The sequence below is a fragment of the Triplophysa rosa genome, linkage group LG16, assembly GCF_024868665.1.
Source record: "Triplophysa rosa linkage group LG16, Trosa_1v2, whole genome shotgun sequence".
In the NCBI taxonomy this organism is placed as follows: Eukaryota; Metazoa; Chordata; class Actinopteri; order Cypriniformes; family Nemacheilidae; genus Triplophysa; species Triplophysa rosa.
The window spans coordinates 19369079-19386475 of NC_079905.1; the positions used below are offsets into that span (position 1 = coordinate 19369079).

At 41.7% G+C, this 17397-nt stretch overlaps 1 protein-coding gene and 1 long non-coding RNA gene across 6 annotated transcripts in view; one reads left to right on the forward strand and one right to left on the reverse strand.

Moving 5' to 3' along the window:
• LOC130567537 (uncharacterized) overlaps positions 1–17397 on the reverse strand; it is a 199246-nt gene that overhangs the window by 156886 nt on the left and 24963 nt on the right. The window lies entirely within an intron of this gene.
• septin7a (septin 7a) overlaps positions 1–17397 on the forward strand; it is a 60289-nt gene that overhangs the window by 34902 nt on the left and 7990 nt on the right. For 2 of the 4 annotated variants that reach the window (XM_057355717.1, XM_057355714.1), the window contains exons 6-12: positions 8676–8793; positions 10709–10801; positions 12027–12123; positions 14918–14969; positions 15235–15360; positions 15965–15985; positions 16933–17068. In XM_057355717.1, the coding sequence (XP_057211700.1) occupies positions 8676–8793; positions 10709–10801; positions 12027–12123; positions 14918–14969; positions 15235–15360; positions 15965–15985; positions 16933–17068 (643 nt within the window). The remainder of the gene's footprint in view (positions 1–8675; positions 8794–10708; positions 10802–12026; positions 12124–14917; positions 14970–15234; positions 15361–15964; positions 15986–16932; positions 17069–17397) is intronic. The other 2 variants (XM_057355718.1, XM_057355715.1) reach the window with 1 other exon arrangement.

The following is a 17397-nucleotide window of genomic DNA, read 5'->3' on the forward strand; positions in this document are numbered from 1 at the left end:
CAACAATATTTATTTATAAGATGTAGTGGAGTAAAAAGTATGATTTGAAGAAAATAGTAGAACTTATTGTTTATTTGCAAAGTTTGCCAAAGGATTAATAAGGTAATCCAAAAAATCTTTATTAGACTAATAAAAAAAATAATAGATTAGTCGACTAATCGAAAAAATAATCGGTAGATTAGTCGACAATTAAAATAATCGTTATTTGCAGCCCTAGAAACGATTCAAAACAGGGTGTCTGCAACACTTTTTGCAGAAATGATGCCCTCGTGCTGACCGTTCTAATGGCCCGATCAGGTCCATGCCAATTCTTTCGAAGGGGACCTGAACCAGCAGAAGAGGGCACAATGGTGCTTTTGGGGTGGCCGGTGGGTTTACCATCTGACATTCAGGACAAGACGCGCACCACCTGCGCACGTTCTCATGAATGCCCGGCCAAAAGAATCGGGCCATTAGATGGTTTACTGTTGCCGTTTGCCCTAAGTGTCCGGCCATTGAATTACAGTGAGCCGCCTGGAAAAGCATTTCCCGACGGCTCTTCGGTACCACCAACTGGGTTGTATCTTTTTTTGTTTGAGTGTTTTAGGTCACTCGATACAACCGGTCCTTTAAAATGGCAAAATAGGGATAGGTGAGCGGCTGCGCAGGGTGGAGAAGCTGGCTGTCGATGGAACGGACCTGCTCAAACGCATGTTTGAGGGAGTCATCGCGGGACTGCTCTAGGGGGAAATCGTCGCACCGAGAAAGCTGCTGACTCTCTACGACGCGCCGTTCCCCCAAGTCTGGTCCCCGCGGATTAACCGCCACCTCTACGCTATGCTTTTGTCCCCGAAATTGGATTGGCAGCGACACTAAGGGGTAGTGCACCACGTCCCCTTGCACGCACCGTACCTTAACCATGCGGCTCTTATCCTCTGCCACGGATTGAATCAGACGTTGGTGGATTGAGGTCTGGTTGCACCCTGAATCCACCAAGGCCTGATACGTATTCCCGTTTATACTCACAGGTATTTGATACAGGCCGGCTGAATCGGGGGCAATCTGTGGAGTGTCGGGGATCCGGATCACCGTACCAACCTCCATTACGTGGCAGCGGTCGATCGTGTGACCCGGCTCCCCGCACCGCAACAGATCGGCCCAGGCTTCTCCGCCGCCCTAGCGGCAGGAAGTAGGTCAGTGGATTGGTGAGGAAAGGCTGGAGTGATGGACGGTCCGGCCGCCCCGCTGTATCGGCCCGCTCCTCGTTGGAATGGTCTGGACAATCCTGCTGGCTCCAGGGTCCGGGGCGCTGGCCTGGGGACGAGGCCCGTTTGGGTCCTGGGAAAGGGGATAGGTTTGGGGAAAGAGGGGAAAGACACAGGGAGAGAGAGAGAGGTAGATGGTCGGGGTAAGCCGACCCCGGGGCACGCCACCATCTGGTCCTCCGCCAACTGGATGGCCTGACTCAGCGACATTGCTTCCGTTGGCCATCAGCCATTTGCGGCATGCGTCCCGGAGCTGTTGGGCCATCGCGAATGGCTGGCCGCACTCCCCAAGCTTGAGTGAGCGGAACCGCTGACGGAGCTGGGACGCAGCTGGGCCTCCCCCGTTAATAGGGGGATAAGCCGTGCTGACCAGACGTCCAGCGGCCAGCCTGCAATCTCCGCGGACCTCTCGAACATCTCAAGGAACGCCTCTGGGTCGTCCTGAGCTCCCATCTTGTGGAGGGGGAGGCCAGCGGCTGGGGGTGCGGCCGATGGCTCCCTCACGGCTCCTTCCCGACTTAGTCAGCTCCGGAACGCCTCGCTGTCTTCCTGCTTGGAAGCGTCATTCTTGGTCATCCCGGAGGCTCAGCAGCGGTTGGTGGTGTTCACGGTGAAGACCGGCGAGAGACTGGATCACGTCCGCAAATGGCGTGGTTGGGGGGGACTGCATGGCGGCGGCAGCTCACTCCTTTCTTCCCGGGTTTCGGCACCAGTGTAACTCAGTTCGTAGGGGTAGGAAGAAAGGAGGCGGGGTCGGCGTGGCTGGGAAACGAAGATTCTTTTATTTTCTCAATCACAAACAAAGGTCGCGCCACTGCGCTGCTTATAATCTTACAACTTTAAATATCTGTTGCTTATTAAATCTTGGTGTAGCGAGGAAGGCGGGACGAGAGCCGTAGGGCAGGAAGGCGGGGCTGGTGGCGTGAGTGATAATGAGTTTCAGCTGTGCGTGCACCGGTCCCGCATGCCTCACGGGGGAGCTAGTGTTGGACTTAATGGTCAGTCCTGCATGCTCAAAAATTTGCACGGAGACGTTCTCCAAAATTAAACAGAAGTTTTATTATCAGATGTAAAAAGGGTAACAAAGCTTTGGGTTGTCAGTCACTCTCCACACTCTCTCAAAAGCCAACAACCCAGATTATTCAAAAAACACACATATTTATTCAGTATTTGACGTCGTTCTCATCTTCTGACTCCTCCTTTTTCTCTGTGGAGTATTGCTCCTTAGCAACCAATCACCGTGAACCAGTTTATCTGACTCCGTCCTTCTTTGTTAGTTCCTGTAGAACAACATCTCTCACAACACATGTTTTACATCCTGTGGTCAGTCGCTAGTTTTGGGGAATGTTCCCTAGAGACAGTTTCTTTTTGGGGAGTGTTCCCTAGAGACAGTTTCTTGTGGCCGGACAACATACCAACATTCTTAACATTCTTTTAGTAAAAAGAAAACACTCAATCATCTAATGCTTTTAATTATGTAGCGTTGTTTCTTAATCCTATGATTCATTAAAACACATCACAACTCATGATTATACTTAAAACAAATGCAGTGGATTGATTCATAACATTTCTTTTCTGTGTGACTCTTTGTGTGTGTGTGTGTGTTGACTTAGTTAAATTTATGGTTCCAACCCCCACTTATCCTGTCTCACTCCGCTTGCCACAGTAACTTTTCACTGAGTAAAATAGCAAGCACATGATAAAAGCACACAGCTTAATGATTTAATGAAAGAAAACACTTATTGATTATATTGATAATTAAATCATACTTTTAACTGAAAAATATTTCCACACTAGGGAGCATAAGAGGATGAGCGACGGGACTGCCGACGAGAGAGGACCGGGCCCGGAAATGTTAAGTTTTATTTATGTTTGTGCGAACATTTAACACACTTTAATCAAAAATAAACAAACAATAACATGGAAGTAAAAGGCCGGCAGCCACCTCACGGTCGACTGCCGGCCTTTTACTTCCGTGTTATTGTTTGTTTATTTTTTATTAAAGTGTGTTAAATGTTCGCCGGTTCCCGCCTCCTTCCTTCCGTTTTATTGAACTTTGCTACACTCGGGCTCGTAGAGGTCCTCTTCATCCAGACGGTGTGTCGGTTCCCAGCCGCTCTCTCTCTGACGTGTCGTTCACTCCTGCAGCTTCTTATGCGTCTCCTCACCAATAACTGTAACGAGACACAGCTGATCTTAATGTGAACTTGACCTACTTACGCGCCGTCTTTCTCGCGCCTCCTCCCTTCGGCGCAGACCTTGCTAAACCGCGCCCCCCTTTCCACAGTAAGTTTAATTTTCACTTTCAATAACTTTTGATTGCATTTCTAGCGAGAAATTAGTGTTGTAGTTTTTAAATATGTAATTGGTTTGCAAAGACACCTACCAGACAGAGAAACCGAGTGTGTATAGTCAAGATAAACGGAGTGCGTATACTAACAGTGGCAAACGTTAGCAAATGCATTTACTTGAACACAAACCTGACACATAACATGAGCCTTGAATTCTCACTGTTCCCTCTCCCTTTATACAAATGCACTTTTGACAACTAAAAAAGAGATGACAAACAGTTTCCTTTATGTTTAGTTTCTGGTCGATAGTTAACTGCTAGTTGTATAACTAACAAAGTTAGCTGGCATACTCCATGCGTTCAAAAGTTAACGCTACGTAAAAAATAACCTTGTTCCCCAGTTTCTGATTTGTGCAGGGCTCTAGACTAACTTTTTGCACTGGTTGCACTGGTGCGCCTAACTTTTTTTCTTAGGTGCACCAGCACAAAAATTAGGTGCACCCAAATTTTCGACCGCATCGCATTTAACACCGCAGTTTTACCAGTTCACTTTTTTTTAAATTGCTGTCCATATAGGCAAAATTGACTTGTAAATGATTAACTAACAATCTGGTCAACATAAAGTTCTTTATTTGAAGCACAATTCTACAATAAAGGTAACTTACTGAAGAAGTGTTGGTGCTTAAAGTGCTTCACTGAACTGAAACTGAAACTTAAAACATCTCAAGATAAACGGACATAACCTGGGAGGTTGATGGCTCCGTGTCAGAGCATTGCTTATGATTTTCGGACCGATCACAGGCCTTAACTTAACATTATTCACGAAAAAGTTGTCAATCGTTCTTTTCATCTTCTCTCATCATCCGCGGCTACATCCACTCTGTTTAACTGACGGGCCTATAGGCTCCTCACCTCTCTGTCTGACTGCAGCACACGCATCTTCACACGTACACACCAGAGGTTGCACTAGACTTTTTTATTGTCCTTCATTTTGACTGACAGGCTCGTAAAAAATCCGCCATAATCTCTATGGTGCAAGGTGGCTTTACGTGGTAATTAGTATGTTCGTGACGTCATCACACTGTACTTGCGTCTCGGAACTTGTTGTATTTTAATACAACTGAATGCCCAATAAAGCCGTTGTTGTTTATATTCATCTACATATTTAATGTTTTAATGTTTATGTTCATATGTGATTCGATCTGGGAAAACCCAACACATGGTGCAAATTTATATATTACAGTTTTTGATACCATATTCAAGCCCTTTCCAAGGTCGGCTGAAGCGCTATGATTTTCAGGAACAGAATTTGGAGGAAAACGGGTTTAAAGTTAAGTGATGAAAATAAAAGCACAACAGTCCAGTATCACAAGTAAAAGTCACTTTACAGTGGTAAAAGACTTACTCTAATAACAATTTAATAAAAAAAACATTTCCCAGTGTTGAAGTCTATAAAAATACTGTACAAAACCGTTTGAATAAAACGAAAGTAAGGAAAATGGTGCAGGCACACTTAAAGAACGAGAGCTCTGCCATTATCACTACACAAGGAAACTAGCAAACATTACGGACAACAACTAATAAGCAAGCAAGTTTTACGTTGTTTATCATGTGCATAGTGTCTGGACTTTTGATCATCCCTTGTATGCTTTGCGATTGGATAACTCCCGGTGCTGCAGACGGGGAGCTCTGTCATCTCACGAAAATATTGTATGAGAAAACTTTGCATGCCGTAGTTTACACAGGACTGGCGGGAAATGTGCATTGATACTCCTTCATTCTTCATGTTATGTGGTTTACTTTGATAGGTGAACTGTCTTTCCGCGTCCCAGCGCGACATCCGACTGGTTTTCCCAGATCGCATCACATGTCTAGTCAGTAACAATGACATGTGAAAACACGCACGTCCCTTCGTGAGCCTATCACGCTCTAATGAAGGGAAACGGGGAGTTACAAATGGTCCTCACTGTAATCCGTTAAAATGACGGACGGACGGCCTTCAGGTTTTTCCGTCATTGGTAAACATTTTTTGTCAATGACAGAGAATTTTCAGTTAACGCGACCTCTGGTACACACACGTACAGGAAAATCTGGACCACGGCCAATCAGAGGGGGTCCGCCCTTCACTATCTCTGATTGGTTTAGACCACGATATGGGCCTAATGTGTGTCTGTTGTTGAATCACAGGGAGACTTTCAGAGTCGCGGAGACTTTTTTTCTCCCTCGAACGGCTGGTCGCACCGGTGCGACCTCAGATTTTTCTTAGTAGCACCATTGAGAAATAAGGTCGCATGTGCGACTAAATTGGTCGCACTCTAGAGCCCTGTTGTGCATACATGAGATATTTTTAGACACATACCCAAACCATAATCTACACCAACAAAAGACAGTAGCTTTTGAATCTTTAGTGTTATGAAGTGAAATGCGAGAATTTTTGATGATCGTTTCTGTTCAGTCCGCTCATTTTATTGTGTTTAACTACAGCTGTCGTCCGTGTTTTTGTTTGGAATGGCAGCAGGTATGTGTTAAAATATCAAATTGGAGACTGTATTCTGTCGACTGTGGCACTTAACAACACAACAAGATTATATTTTAAACTCCTTATGTAGCCAAATCTGTGCTGGTTTGTATTGGCTGCCTCCAGTTTTCCCTTTGTTTTGCCTCCAGCTAAAGGGGTATATATGTCCGTTTTAGAGTAAGAAGGCGTGAAAGAGAACTCAGTTTAGTATTTTGTGCTCTGACTCCCTGGGCGCGCACATATCTCAAACAACCCACAAGACCTGAAGGCTTAAGTGATTATTCTTCATGAAAGCTGCATTGATACACGTTTGGCTTTATCAATAGAGACGCACAAATAAATAGGATTTAACGTGATTTATAACGTTAACATTTTGTATGCTTTGCAGTATTGTCAGAGAGCTTTATACAATGGTATAGTGCTTAAAGTTTAAACACATGTTTCCTGCATTAGCTTCACATGCATACAATCCACGCAACACATTTCGTTATCTTTGCTGTTTTGTACCTTAGCCGGGGAAATTCTTGTATTCTGCAGGCGGCAAAACATATTTGAGTTGCAAGATTGAGCGCTTCACTCGTTTGCTCTGTTGGTCCTTCCGCTTCATCATAGCATAAATGCGCCTCTTTTTACACCCGCAAATTACATCTTTGGGGGCGGGGGCACTGATAGATAAGTGAATGGTTGAAGGAGGGGAGACGAAAATGAGTGACTGAATGCGCCGCTTGCGCAATATAACGTTTCTGCGCATTAAATTTATAATACGCAAAAATTATATATGGACCATTAAGAAAAATTGGTCACACTGGCAGTTAAAATAATCGCAAAATGTGACCATTTGGTCACAGTCAACTCAACTAGACTTTATTTATATAGCGCTTTTTACAATTTTCATTGTTACAAAGCAGCTGTACATAAGACATATTGACTATAAGCAAAACTATTAAAGTTGTACCTGCAAAAACAAGAAAAAGGTGAAAACACAGAAGACAGACATACCCACATACAAAACACTCCACACACACAATATGCACATAAGACATATTGACTATAAGCAAAACAATTAAAGTTGTACCTGCAAAAACAAGAAAAAGGTGAAAACACAGAAGACAGACATACCCACATACAAAACACTCCACACACACAATATGCACATGTACTAACACACATAGACAGACATACACGGACGTGCAGACACACGGACGTGCACGCACACACACACGTACACAGACAAGTACGTGCACACACACAGACACGCACACGCACGCACGCACGCACGCACGCACACAAGCCCTGTACTATTACGTTTACTATTTATTCAAGATTTAAAAAAGATTAATTAGTCAAAGCAGTTTTTTGATTCAGTGTGATATATGTAAGAGATAATGTACATCCTGCTGATTGTTATCTTGAAACAAATCCCCACTTTCTAATCAGCCAGATGAACCGCTTGTGAGTTTAAACAGGCACGACTTTAAATGCATGCAAATAGTAAACTTTCGTTATGACTAATAATGAGATAGATAAACAATATATGTTGTGAAGTAGGGGATTAAAACGATTAACTGTCTCTCTGTAAAAGCAAAATCTAAATTTGCACACGCAAAATAGTTGCTTGCACTGTGTCAAAAACATGAAAGGCTGTTTATGATCCATGTGACTGTGGACAGGTTGTTTATGCAACCAAACTTTGTGTCTATTTACATTTTAACTATTGAGTGTTTTTTCTATAGTTACTGATAAAGGTGTACATCACTCAATATCAGTATAGTTTTATCGCACAGCTCCAATGTCTTGGGTTTATGTACAGTACATGTCAGCCAAGCTCATTGTATGATTGACTAATGACCTAAATTAATTAGAGGAAATGGTTGAATTGACAGATGGTCTAAAGATTTGGTGTAAATAGATGTCACTGTATATGTGCCCATATATGTGACCCTGGATCACAAAACCAGTCTTAAGTAGCACGGGAACATTTTTAGTAAAAGACAAAAATACATTGTGTGGGTCAAAATGATCAATTTTTCTTTTATGCCAAAAATCATTAGGATATTAAGTAAAGATCATGTTCCATGAAGATATTTTGTAAATTTCCTACCTTAAATATATAAAAACTTTATTTTTGTGAGTGGATGGTCTGCCACAGTGCCCCTGATAAAGAACTTCAAAGGCGATTTTCTCAATATTTAGATTTTTTTGCACTCTCAGATTCCTGAGTTTTAAATGGTTGTATCTGAGCCAGATATTGTCCTATTCTGACAACTCATATATCTATAGAAAGTTTATTTATTCAGCTTTCAGAATATGTAAAAATCTCAATTTTGAAAAATTGACCCATAAGACTGGTTTTGTTGTCCAGGGTCACATATACATTTGCATGTGCTCAATGGCTCTTTTAGTTTAGTCACAGACCGATTTCTGTCTGTTTATTTTATCGCTCCTCTTGCAGAACATGTGTCTTAACTACAGGCCGATCTACAAGTTCAGCCAAGTTGCCAAACAGCAGTGTGAATGTGATATCCCACTACTGCACTGTAGAGAGGAGACATGTGGGGCTGTTTCTGGACTCAGTGCAGTGTTTAGTTTGAAACATTAAACCCTTATATTCTCTCTCTCTCAGACTCAAACCATTGGATATTGAGTTCATGAAACGGTTACATGAAAAAGTGAACATCATCCCGCTCATCGCTAAAGCAGACACACTGACTCCAGAGGAGTGCCAACAGTTTAAGAAGCAGGTGAGCTTGATGTTGGACAGACTTACTGTTGGTGAAAAGGACTTTACATTTCTTTTGTTAGTTGTGATAATATTGTAGATTTGCCATCCGAAAAACATCATAATTTTATTTTAGTTTTAATGTTTTTCAATCTTATCTGTTTTTGCTATTTTGACTTTGAGACTTTTGTATGTAATTCATCTCTGTTGTGATAGGCTGATTTCTTGTTTGAATTGAATTGGCCGCAATAATTGTGTAGTGGAAATCTGATATTGTTGTATATTTATTTTACAAGAGCAAGCAAAATTTGTTTTTTTTGTGATCAGAGCTCTGAAATGCAAATTAAGGAAATAAGTAAAGGCCCGTTCAGATTGCCCGCGAATATTCGGTGTGAATGTTCGTCGCGATAACGCTCTAGAACAAAAACAATAGATTCTTATGAAACTTTTCATATAGACCGCGAATATCCACCCGGCGGAAATGCGGAGGTTTTTTTTCGTCTAGTGCGACGAATCTTTCCCCATTCGCAAAGCGAAGAAACTGACCGTCCAATAAGAATTGAGCATTTTACATCACGCGCCTAGAGCCACTGAAGGCACGCGGGGGCACTAAAGGCTCAAAAAGCTGTTGTAAGAGAATGGATGTCGAGTTGTTACTGTCAGAACAGACAGAACTTTTTGAAAAAACTCACAGCGACTACAAAAACCAGGACAAAAAAGAAGTTCTGTGGCATAATTTGAGGTGGCATTCAAATATAAAAGTATAAACAGTATATATAAACTAATATATATATATATATATATATATAATCTTTCATATGAATACAATTCACATGTTATGTTGTAGTATGGGATATTACAAATATATTGGAGGTACCAGTAAAAGTCATCAAATATACAATACAAGATATTGAAATAGAAATACAATCAGTTTCTTCAAATATCTTTATTTTTATTTATATACAATAACTAAGCAGTTTTGCTTGTAGGTAGAATGCACAGGCACATGTAAACAAACATCAAGTCAAGTGTACACATATTTTACAACTGTTTAAATAGTACAGCTGCAATGCAAATGCCATTTGGTAACTAATTAACCCCCAGACCATCGTCCTGAAGTAACGATGAAAACGATCGTGGTACAGCTTTAACTCCTGGAACAATCTATTAAACTCCCCGTGCTCTTCTCAAGAATAGGGTGAACCCAATATCGTCTTTTTCTCTTCCTTTGCTTATTCAGGCAAAAAACAATAAACTCATCTTCGCTGCTGCTGGAGAAATGCATTTCTTGTTCTGCTGTTGTAAGTACATAAAGCAAACAGTACTAGTAGCCTGTATTGTTACGCGATCAGCTTTAAGCTTTTCTTCTTCTCAGCAGCCGAAGCCTGAATAGCGGTTGAGCGCCACCTAATGTTTAGGCATGAAATGTATTCTCCATCAGCGCCATCTACCGTGCAGGCCTCAAATAGAAGAAAGCGAACATTCGTTTCGTCGTTGATATGAAAACTTGGTTCGTCGGGTATTCGTTTCACTTTTTTGTATCTCCCGCAATCTGAACGGGCCTTAAACCGCCCTCTATTTAGTCTGACTGACCACCCTCACCCCAATTAAGACAAAAGTCACTCCACACCTTCATGAAAGTGTTTGCCATGTTAAACCTTCCATGTGGTGTAGTTTAACATCTCCAAAACAGCAGAGGCGACCTGTCCACATGTAGCAGTGTCAGAATGTTGGTGCAAACATGGCCTGCAGTGAGAAAACATCTTAATAAAACCCATAAATCTATCCACACATGCTCTGTTGCTCCTTTGAGACCAGGTCTCCACTTCCCATGAAAGCTACAGTCAGTGAGAGCCCACAGAGCCTGCTGGGAAATACCAAACTGTTCAAATGTCAACACAGTACTTACTCTTTATTCTTCCTGTCTTCTTGAGCAGATTATGAGAGAGATTCAGGAACACAAGATTAAAATCTATGAGTTCCCAGAGACAGACGACGAGGAGGAGAACAAACTAGTGAAAAAGATTAAGGTTTGTATGCACCGGTTTTCCACAGTTGATGAATGATTCACTGTTGAATGATTCCAAACTACATATTTTCAAATCTGACGTGTCACTTGGTTGGCTGAATGATGGTTGGGTGTGTTCACGTTGGGCGTTTGCATTTAAAAACAGCTAGATGTAGCACAGTACAGTAGAGATTGCAGGGGTATGAAGCTTTTAAGTTTTTACTCGGGGTGTATCCAAATTTTTGTCCAAATGCTCTCTGGAATGACAGTGTCACCCCATCTACCACCTCCATCTGAATGGCTAGTAGCAAATCTAATAGGCCATTTACACAAGACCGTTTTCAACTAAAAACTGAAAACTTTTTATGCGTTTTGGCTGTTCATTTAAACGACAACAGCGTTTTGGAGGACTGAAAACGCAAGCTTTTGAAAACAGGTTTCAAAGTGCACTTTTTTGAAAATGATGCGTTATCGTCTCCATGTAAACTATGAAGACGGCGCTTTCCATACACATGCGTATTACGCCTTCAGTCTGTAGCCATGAGCAAGTATAATGGCGGCCTCCATGCTGTGTGTTTGTGCTGCGTGACATACTTATTATCATTTCTCCAGCAAAAAGTAGATTTACTGCACCCCTACAAACAGTCATAGTCAGAGACATAGTATTTTTATACACAAACTGTAAACACATACACGCCAACAAAGTGTACTAAAAACGCTTTTAGCTTAAAACAGAATGCGGATGTGCACAGGCACGTAGTGTTTCTTCACAGCGCAACATCGCCATCCACTGGCCTGGCATGCATAACGTTTTTATTTGTTTTCCTGGATCAGTGTAAATGCGGATTGTTTTGATAATGCTGTCGTGTACGTAAAACTTTTCAAAAACGCAAAGGAATAACTTTTCAGTTTTTCTTCGTGTAAACGTACTCTTAGAGCAATGCTATTGTCGAAAACACAGTCCACATTCAGGGAGCTTTAACTACCAAAATAAGGGCTGCTTAACTTTCGACACTACAGAAATGGGTCACACGGATAGAGTGCTCTTGGACTGTCATTCAAATCAATTAATTCAATATAATTTGCTTTATTTTTTGTCCTCTCTCTGCCTCTCTCTCTGTTTCTCGTGTCTGCATTTTACATGTATATGGCTTTATTGCTCCCTGAACTCTCTGTAAGTCGCTTTGGATAAAAGCATCTGCTAAATGACTAAATGTAAATGTATACTGTTTGTTTTTGTTCTTCAGGATCGTTTGCCTCTGGCTGTGGTCGGCAGTAACACCATCATCGAGGTCAACGGGAAGCGGGTTCGAGGAAGGCAGTACCCCTGGGGCGTGGCAGAAGGTAAGGGGTGAAAGGTCACCGCCCCTTAGTAAGCATGTGTTTGTAGGGTAGGATAGACCCTCTGGGTGTTGTTCTACTCAAGATCTTTCCCATAACATGCTGCTGAGAGACTGTCCAGCACAAAGTTAAACAACTTTTCCCAATGCAGTTGTTTAGCTTTTCGTGTTAGTTGCGTCTTTTACAAAAGCTTTAGCGAGTTGACTAATGCCTGCACACAGTCTCGACATGTGACACATTTGGCTGAATGGTGACTCATGCATGTGGTATGTTTTGGAGGATACATTATATAGACAATCATGTTGTTGCCACAAGTTGTTCCTCCATCTCCGCTGTCCAACATTCCCTTGCAGGAGCTTTCGCAGTCGACATTTTTAAAGGTCTGTCAGTCACCTCCGTCACCTTGCAGATGTGCCTCTCATTGGCTGTTGCGAAAGTACCAACGTCATCACCCCGATTTAAAATCCTAAATATCAAACATGTTTGATATGATCGGGGCGGCCCCGATTTCTCTCGGAGCAGATCGGGAGGTGTAAGATTCGATCTGTGAACGCCTCACATTACGTGATAATCTGGGCCGAACCTCGGACCCGATCGAGGTTCTGGACCCGATTTTTTCAAAGATTCTCGGGAGGGGAAATCGGTGTAAATTCTGGCCGAGAATCCTGTAATCTGAGCCAGGCTTAACTCAATAAAACAATAACAACATGATATCATAATAAAAAACATGATTTTTGAAAATAAAAAAAGGAGTCATTTAATTTTGGAACCAAACTCTTTACATGTTAATCAAACAAATCATACAGTAAGCATACTAATATGATTGTCTTCATAGTGTGGTTAAGGTCACATGATAAATGAAGACTCACATGTGTGCATACAGTTGGGCGTTAAAGGTGCAGTTTTTAATTAACAGCGGCCACTAGCGTCGTATTATAGATTTGCCACGAATCGCTCAGTCCAAACACGACGGTGGCCACCACAGTACAAAAAGATGTCGTTCTCATGTTGATGCAGGGAAGAGATTTTGCGGGCATTAGAAAGACTGTAGAAAGAGCTATGACTTATGTATTACATAAAATAAAAGGTTTGTGGATTTGAAGTTTAAAAAGAAGGATAAAAGTCAGGCAGGAGCAATGGACCTGCGTTAATATTATAAAGACTTTCCAGCAGAGACGCGTTAAGACCCACGGTACTAAGGCTTTTAGGAGATATGTACTCACAGATATCTATGGAGATACTTTCCAGCAGAGAGACGTTGGAGAGAAAGATCGTCTAAAAATCACCCCCGAGGAGGATGCTTTGATTCGGATCAGTATGAGAGTAACATACTAAAATACCAAGATATGTTGTTATTGTAATATTAGCTGTGTGACGGAGCAGTTTTGAGTGTCATTGTTTATCTGGAACCGCTTTAATATTGTACTCGTCCAGATACTTGAGAGAGAGCGAGAGCGCGTTGGAGCTGAAACTGGAGCGCGAGCGAGAGTGCGTATTACTCTTTTACTCAATGATGAATAAACTTTCAGTTAATCCGCGGGTCATGATGCGTTCCGAACCGTAGAGCATGACCCGTACGGATCACGGATCATCCCGCAATCCGTTTCACCACGATACCGCAGCGGAGAGGAAGAGGAAACGCGTGTAGTAGAGTTGTTTGTCCTTTAAGGGCTGCTGTACAAAACATGGCGGCGAATTCAAGGTATGTAGGGCCACTCTGTATGTAGATATAAACAGCTTATTCTAAGGTATTACAAACATAATGGTTCATTACGTAAGGTCGTTATACACCTCTGAAGAAATAGTTTTGTATATTATATTGCTTCCATCAATGGGTCCTCCTAAAAACACCGTATTGTTCCTTTAAGTGAAAACCTGCAGATTTGCAAACAGGAAGTGCTGTTTTTCTTTAGATGTTTCATCAAGAGCTCCTGCAGAGCCTGTCACATGACACACTTTAAATGTGCTGCTGGAGTCGTGAATGAAGCTTTGTGGATGAACGTTCACTGATATTTTTATACACATCAGGGAGAAGATTGGGATGCTTGGTGACTCTCCATAATTTCAGCTCAGTCCATTCCAGTTAGAAATGAACCAACCATTTTTGTCTGGCAAATAACTGCAACCCAAAAAGCCTTAAATCGAACATGACAGCCTAAGGCTGACAAAGCCTAAGGCCAGAGAGTTTACTCAAGGGTTTGCTAAAACGGTTGAATGGAACTGATACCAAGACAGATCTTTCTTTTTCTGAAGACTTTGACCTGTGATAACCTATGAGTTGCATGTCTGCCAAATCCTCTCAAGTGACCCAAACTCAACTTAAGCTTTTTTTAGACAGACGGGTAGCCAGACAGACGGATAGATAAACCGTCTAGTATGACCAGGAAGGACATTGTGTTACTGCATTTGGACCTTTGTGTTGAGTGGGTGAGTTTGAATGCCTGGGATGCTTTCAGCAACATGTAAGCACACAGGTGGCATGTGGATTGAAAAAGGAGGGAGAGGTTTGCTTCATTCATCTGATAAGTGACGCCATGCAGAAGATGCACAAGCTGGTGCCAGAACTGTTGCCACCTGCGGGTCAGTTTTTGTATTGCAACAGCAGGATGCAGAATAGGGCTGAATATGCCAATTTCTACTTCTTTCAAGTATAAAAAGTGTAGACTGTATTGGGGATAATTATAATAAGATTTCTGTCATCGTTTCGGATTTTCTGTATGTTCAAATTAAATCAAAACGTTTTGGAGGGAAATTGATTTTGTGTATTGATACAATAAATGCTTTTTTCTTGTTTTAGTGGAGAACGGGGAGCACTGTGACTTCACAATCCTTCGAAACATGCTCATCAGGTACTTCATTTCTTTACCAGTAATGCTAGATGAGTGAGATGGAATTCCCGTGAATCTACCAAACTGACCATGGATCAGTCACTTGACCTGTCCAGAATTTTTTAGAATCCATGTTACAGAGTCGCAACCTTTTATTTGGGTCTCTTAAACTGTATGTGACAGGCAGATTTAGTTAACTATGCCCAGAGTATTTCGTGTTTCCGTTTCAGTATACTAATTAAATTGTATTTTTTTCCTATGAATTGTATTAATTATTTGTTCACAGAACTCACATGCAGGACCTGAAGGACGTGACTAACAATGTCCATTATGAGAACTACCGGAGTAGAAAGCTTGCCGCTGTCACTTACAATGGTGTAGACAACAACAAGAACAAAGGGCAACTCACAAAGTGAGGGTGTTTCTTTAATTCTTTAAAGCAGGGGTGTCCAAAGTCAGTCCTGGAGGGCCAGTGTCCTGCAAAGTTTAGCTTCAACCCTAATCAAACACACCTGAACAGCTAATCAAGGTCTCACAAAGCAGACTAGAAACTTCCAAACAGGTGTGTTGAGCCAAGTTGGAGCTAAACTCTGTAGGACAGTGGCCCTCCAGGACCGACATTGGACACCCCTGCTTTAAAGCTTAGTATTTTAGTAGTTACACACAAACATTACCAAATGTTTTTTGATGTCGGTTCACTGTACATGAAGTAAATCAACATGTTGTGATGTCTGTGAATGTAATATAGGCAAAGATGACAGTGCCAAGGACATGATCCCTTAACCTCACAGCAAGCCTGCCATACACTTAAAAACCAAAGCCAACACATCAACAGAGCTGTCACTAACCACACACTGAAACACGCTCACTAACCAGCCATGCCATCCATGTTCACCCTCACACACGTGAAACTCCATCCCCATCTTAACCAAAAAAACATCCAGCTGCTAATGTTGTGTTTTCTCTAACACATGATACAGTGTGAGCATGCTAAGTGTGTTTGTTTTTGATTTTAGATTTGACACAGGTGAAGGCATGTAAGTGTCATGCACAAGTTTACATTCACCTCGTTCTTTCTTGTGCTGTCTCGCTGTCTGTCCACATCTGGAGTCCCGCACCCTGCTCTCATGTTTTAGTGTCTGTTACTGCTGTGTTAGAAACTCAAAGTGCTGTTGTGCTGTTACTTTAGAAGACCTCCTTTATTTAGCCTTAACTTAAAAAAGCTTACTTTCTTGCTTCTTTCTTACTTACTTAGAAAGTCTTACTTTCTGTTAGCTGCTAGTTAATAAAGGGATTTCCGAGTTTTTAAATCAATTTTACAAACAGGGCATGAAACTCAGGATGAGTGCTTGTTGGAATTTGTTTTGGAGTAAAGGCCTTTTCACACCACGTTCAAATTTCACTAATTTGCCTTTTTGTAGTGTCCACAGGTATCATTTTCAAAAACAATCGTTTTCGAAAGTTTGCGCTTTTGCATTTGCTTTTCGTTTTTGGTTTGATTTGACCTTTTCTTTAGTTTTTTGTACCAAAGAACAAAACAACCTGAGTGCCTTTTGCTGTATTACCTTGTTGAACACCTGTATAATCTATAAATTTGTTCATTTATTCAAGCTTGCCTTGGTGTGGACAGGCAGTCAGGTTTCCATAAACGGTTTCTGGTTGTCTGTATATCATGACTCATAATTTTTAATCTTTGTGAATCAGTGATTTGTCAGATAATTGATGATTAATTTATCACTTCAAAATTCACATGGGCTGTTTGATAAGTGATTTTGGAGCGGTGTTGATCATACAGATGCACACTAACACAGCTGCTGTTCCGCTTACTAACTCAACATTTTTGGACTGGTCTGGGTCCATTAGCCTTATACACTAGGGTCCTCTCTATCCTTTCTTTTCTTCTCTTGCATACGGGTGTATTTTTGTTTGTACTGTAATAGTCTGCTAAACTCTAAATGTGTGTTTGTGCATGTTCGTGAAACAGGAGCCCCCTTGCACAGATGGAGGAAGAGAGGCGGGAGCATGTGACTAAGATGAAGAAGATGGAAATGGAGATGGAGCAGGTGTTTGAGATGAAAGTCAAAGAGAAGATCCAGAAACTCAGAGACTCTGAAGCAGAGGTAGCACCTCCTAAACACAACCACACACACACCAGTACAGATTAGACATCTCAGGTTTTCCATGGGAAAGAATGATGCTACAAAATTTACAGCCCCATGGCAAATCGAATGGTTCCTGACTCAGAAGAATGGGTGTAAATTTAATCTAGAGTTGGGGGGGACAATAAACATAAAACTTTTCAAGAGTAATTTTTGAAGGGGACACAAATAATACAGCCAAAATTGTACTTGTGACAGATACTTGGAAACGCTGTTTTGTACTCATTCATTGATGAGTCGGCTGCATTTTGGTCAACTGAATGCGGAGCTTATCTGCCACTCACACTACA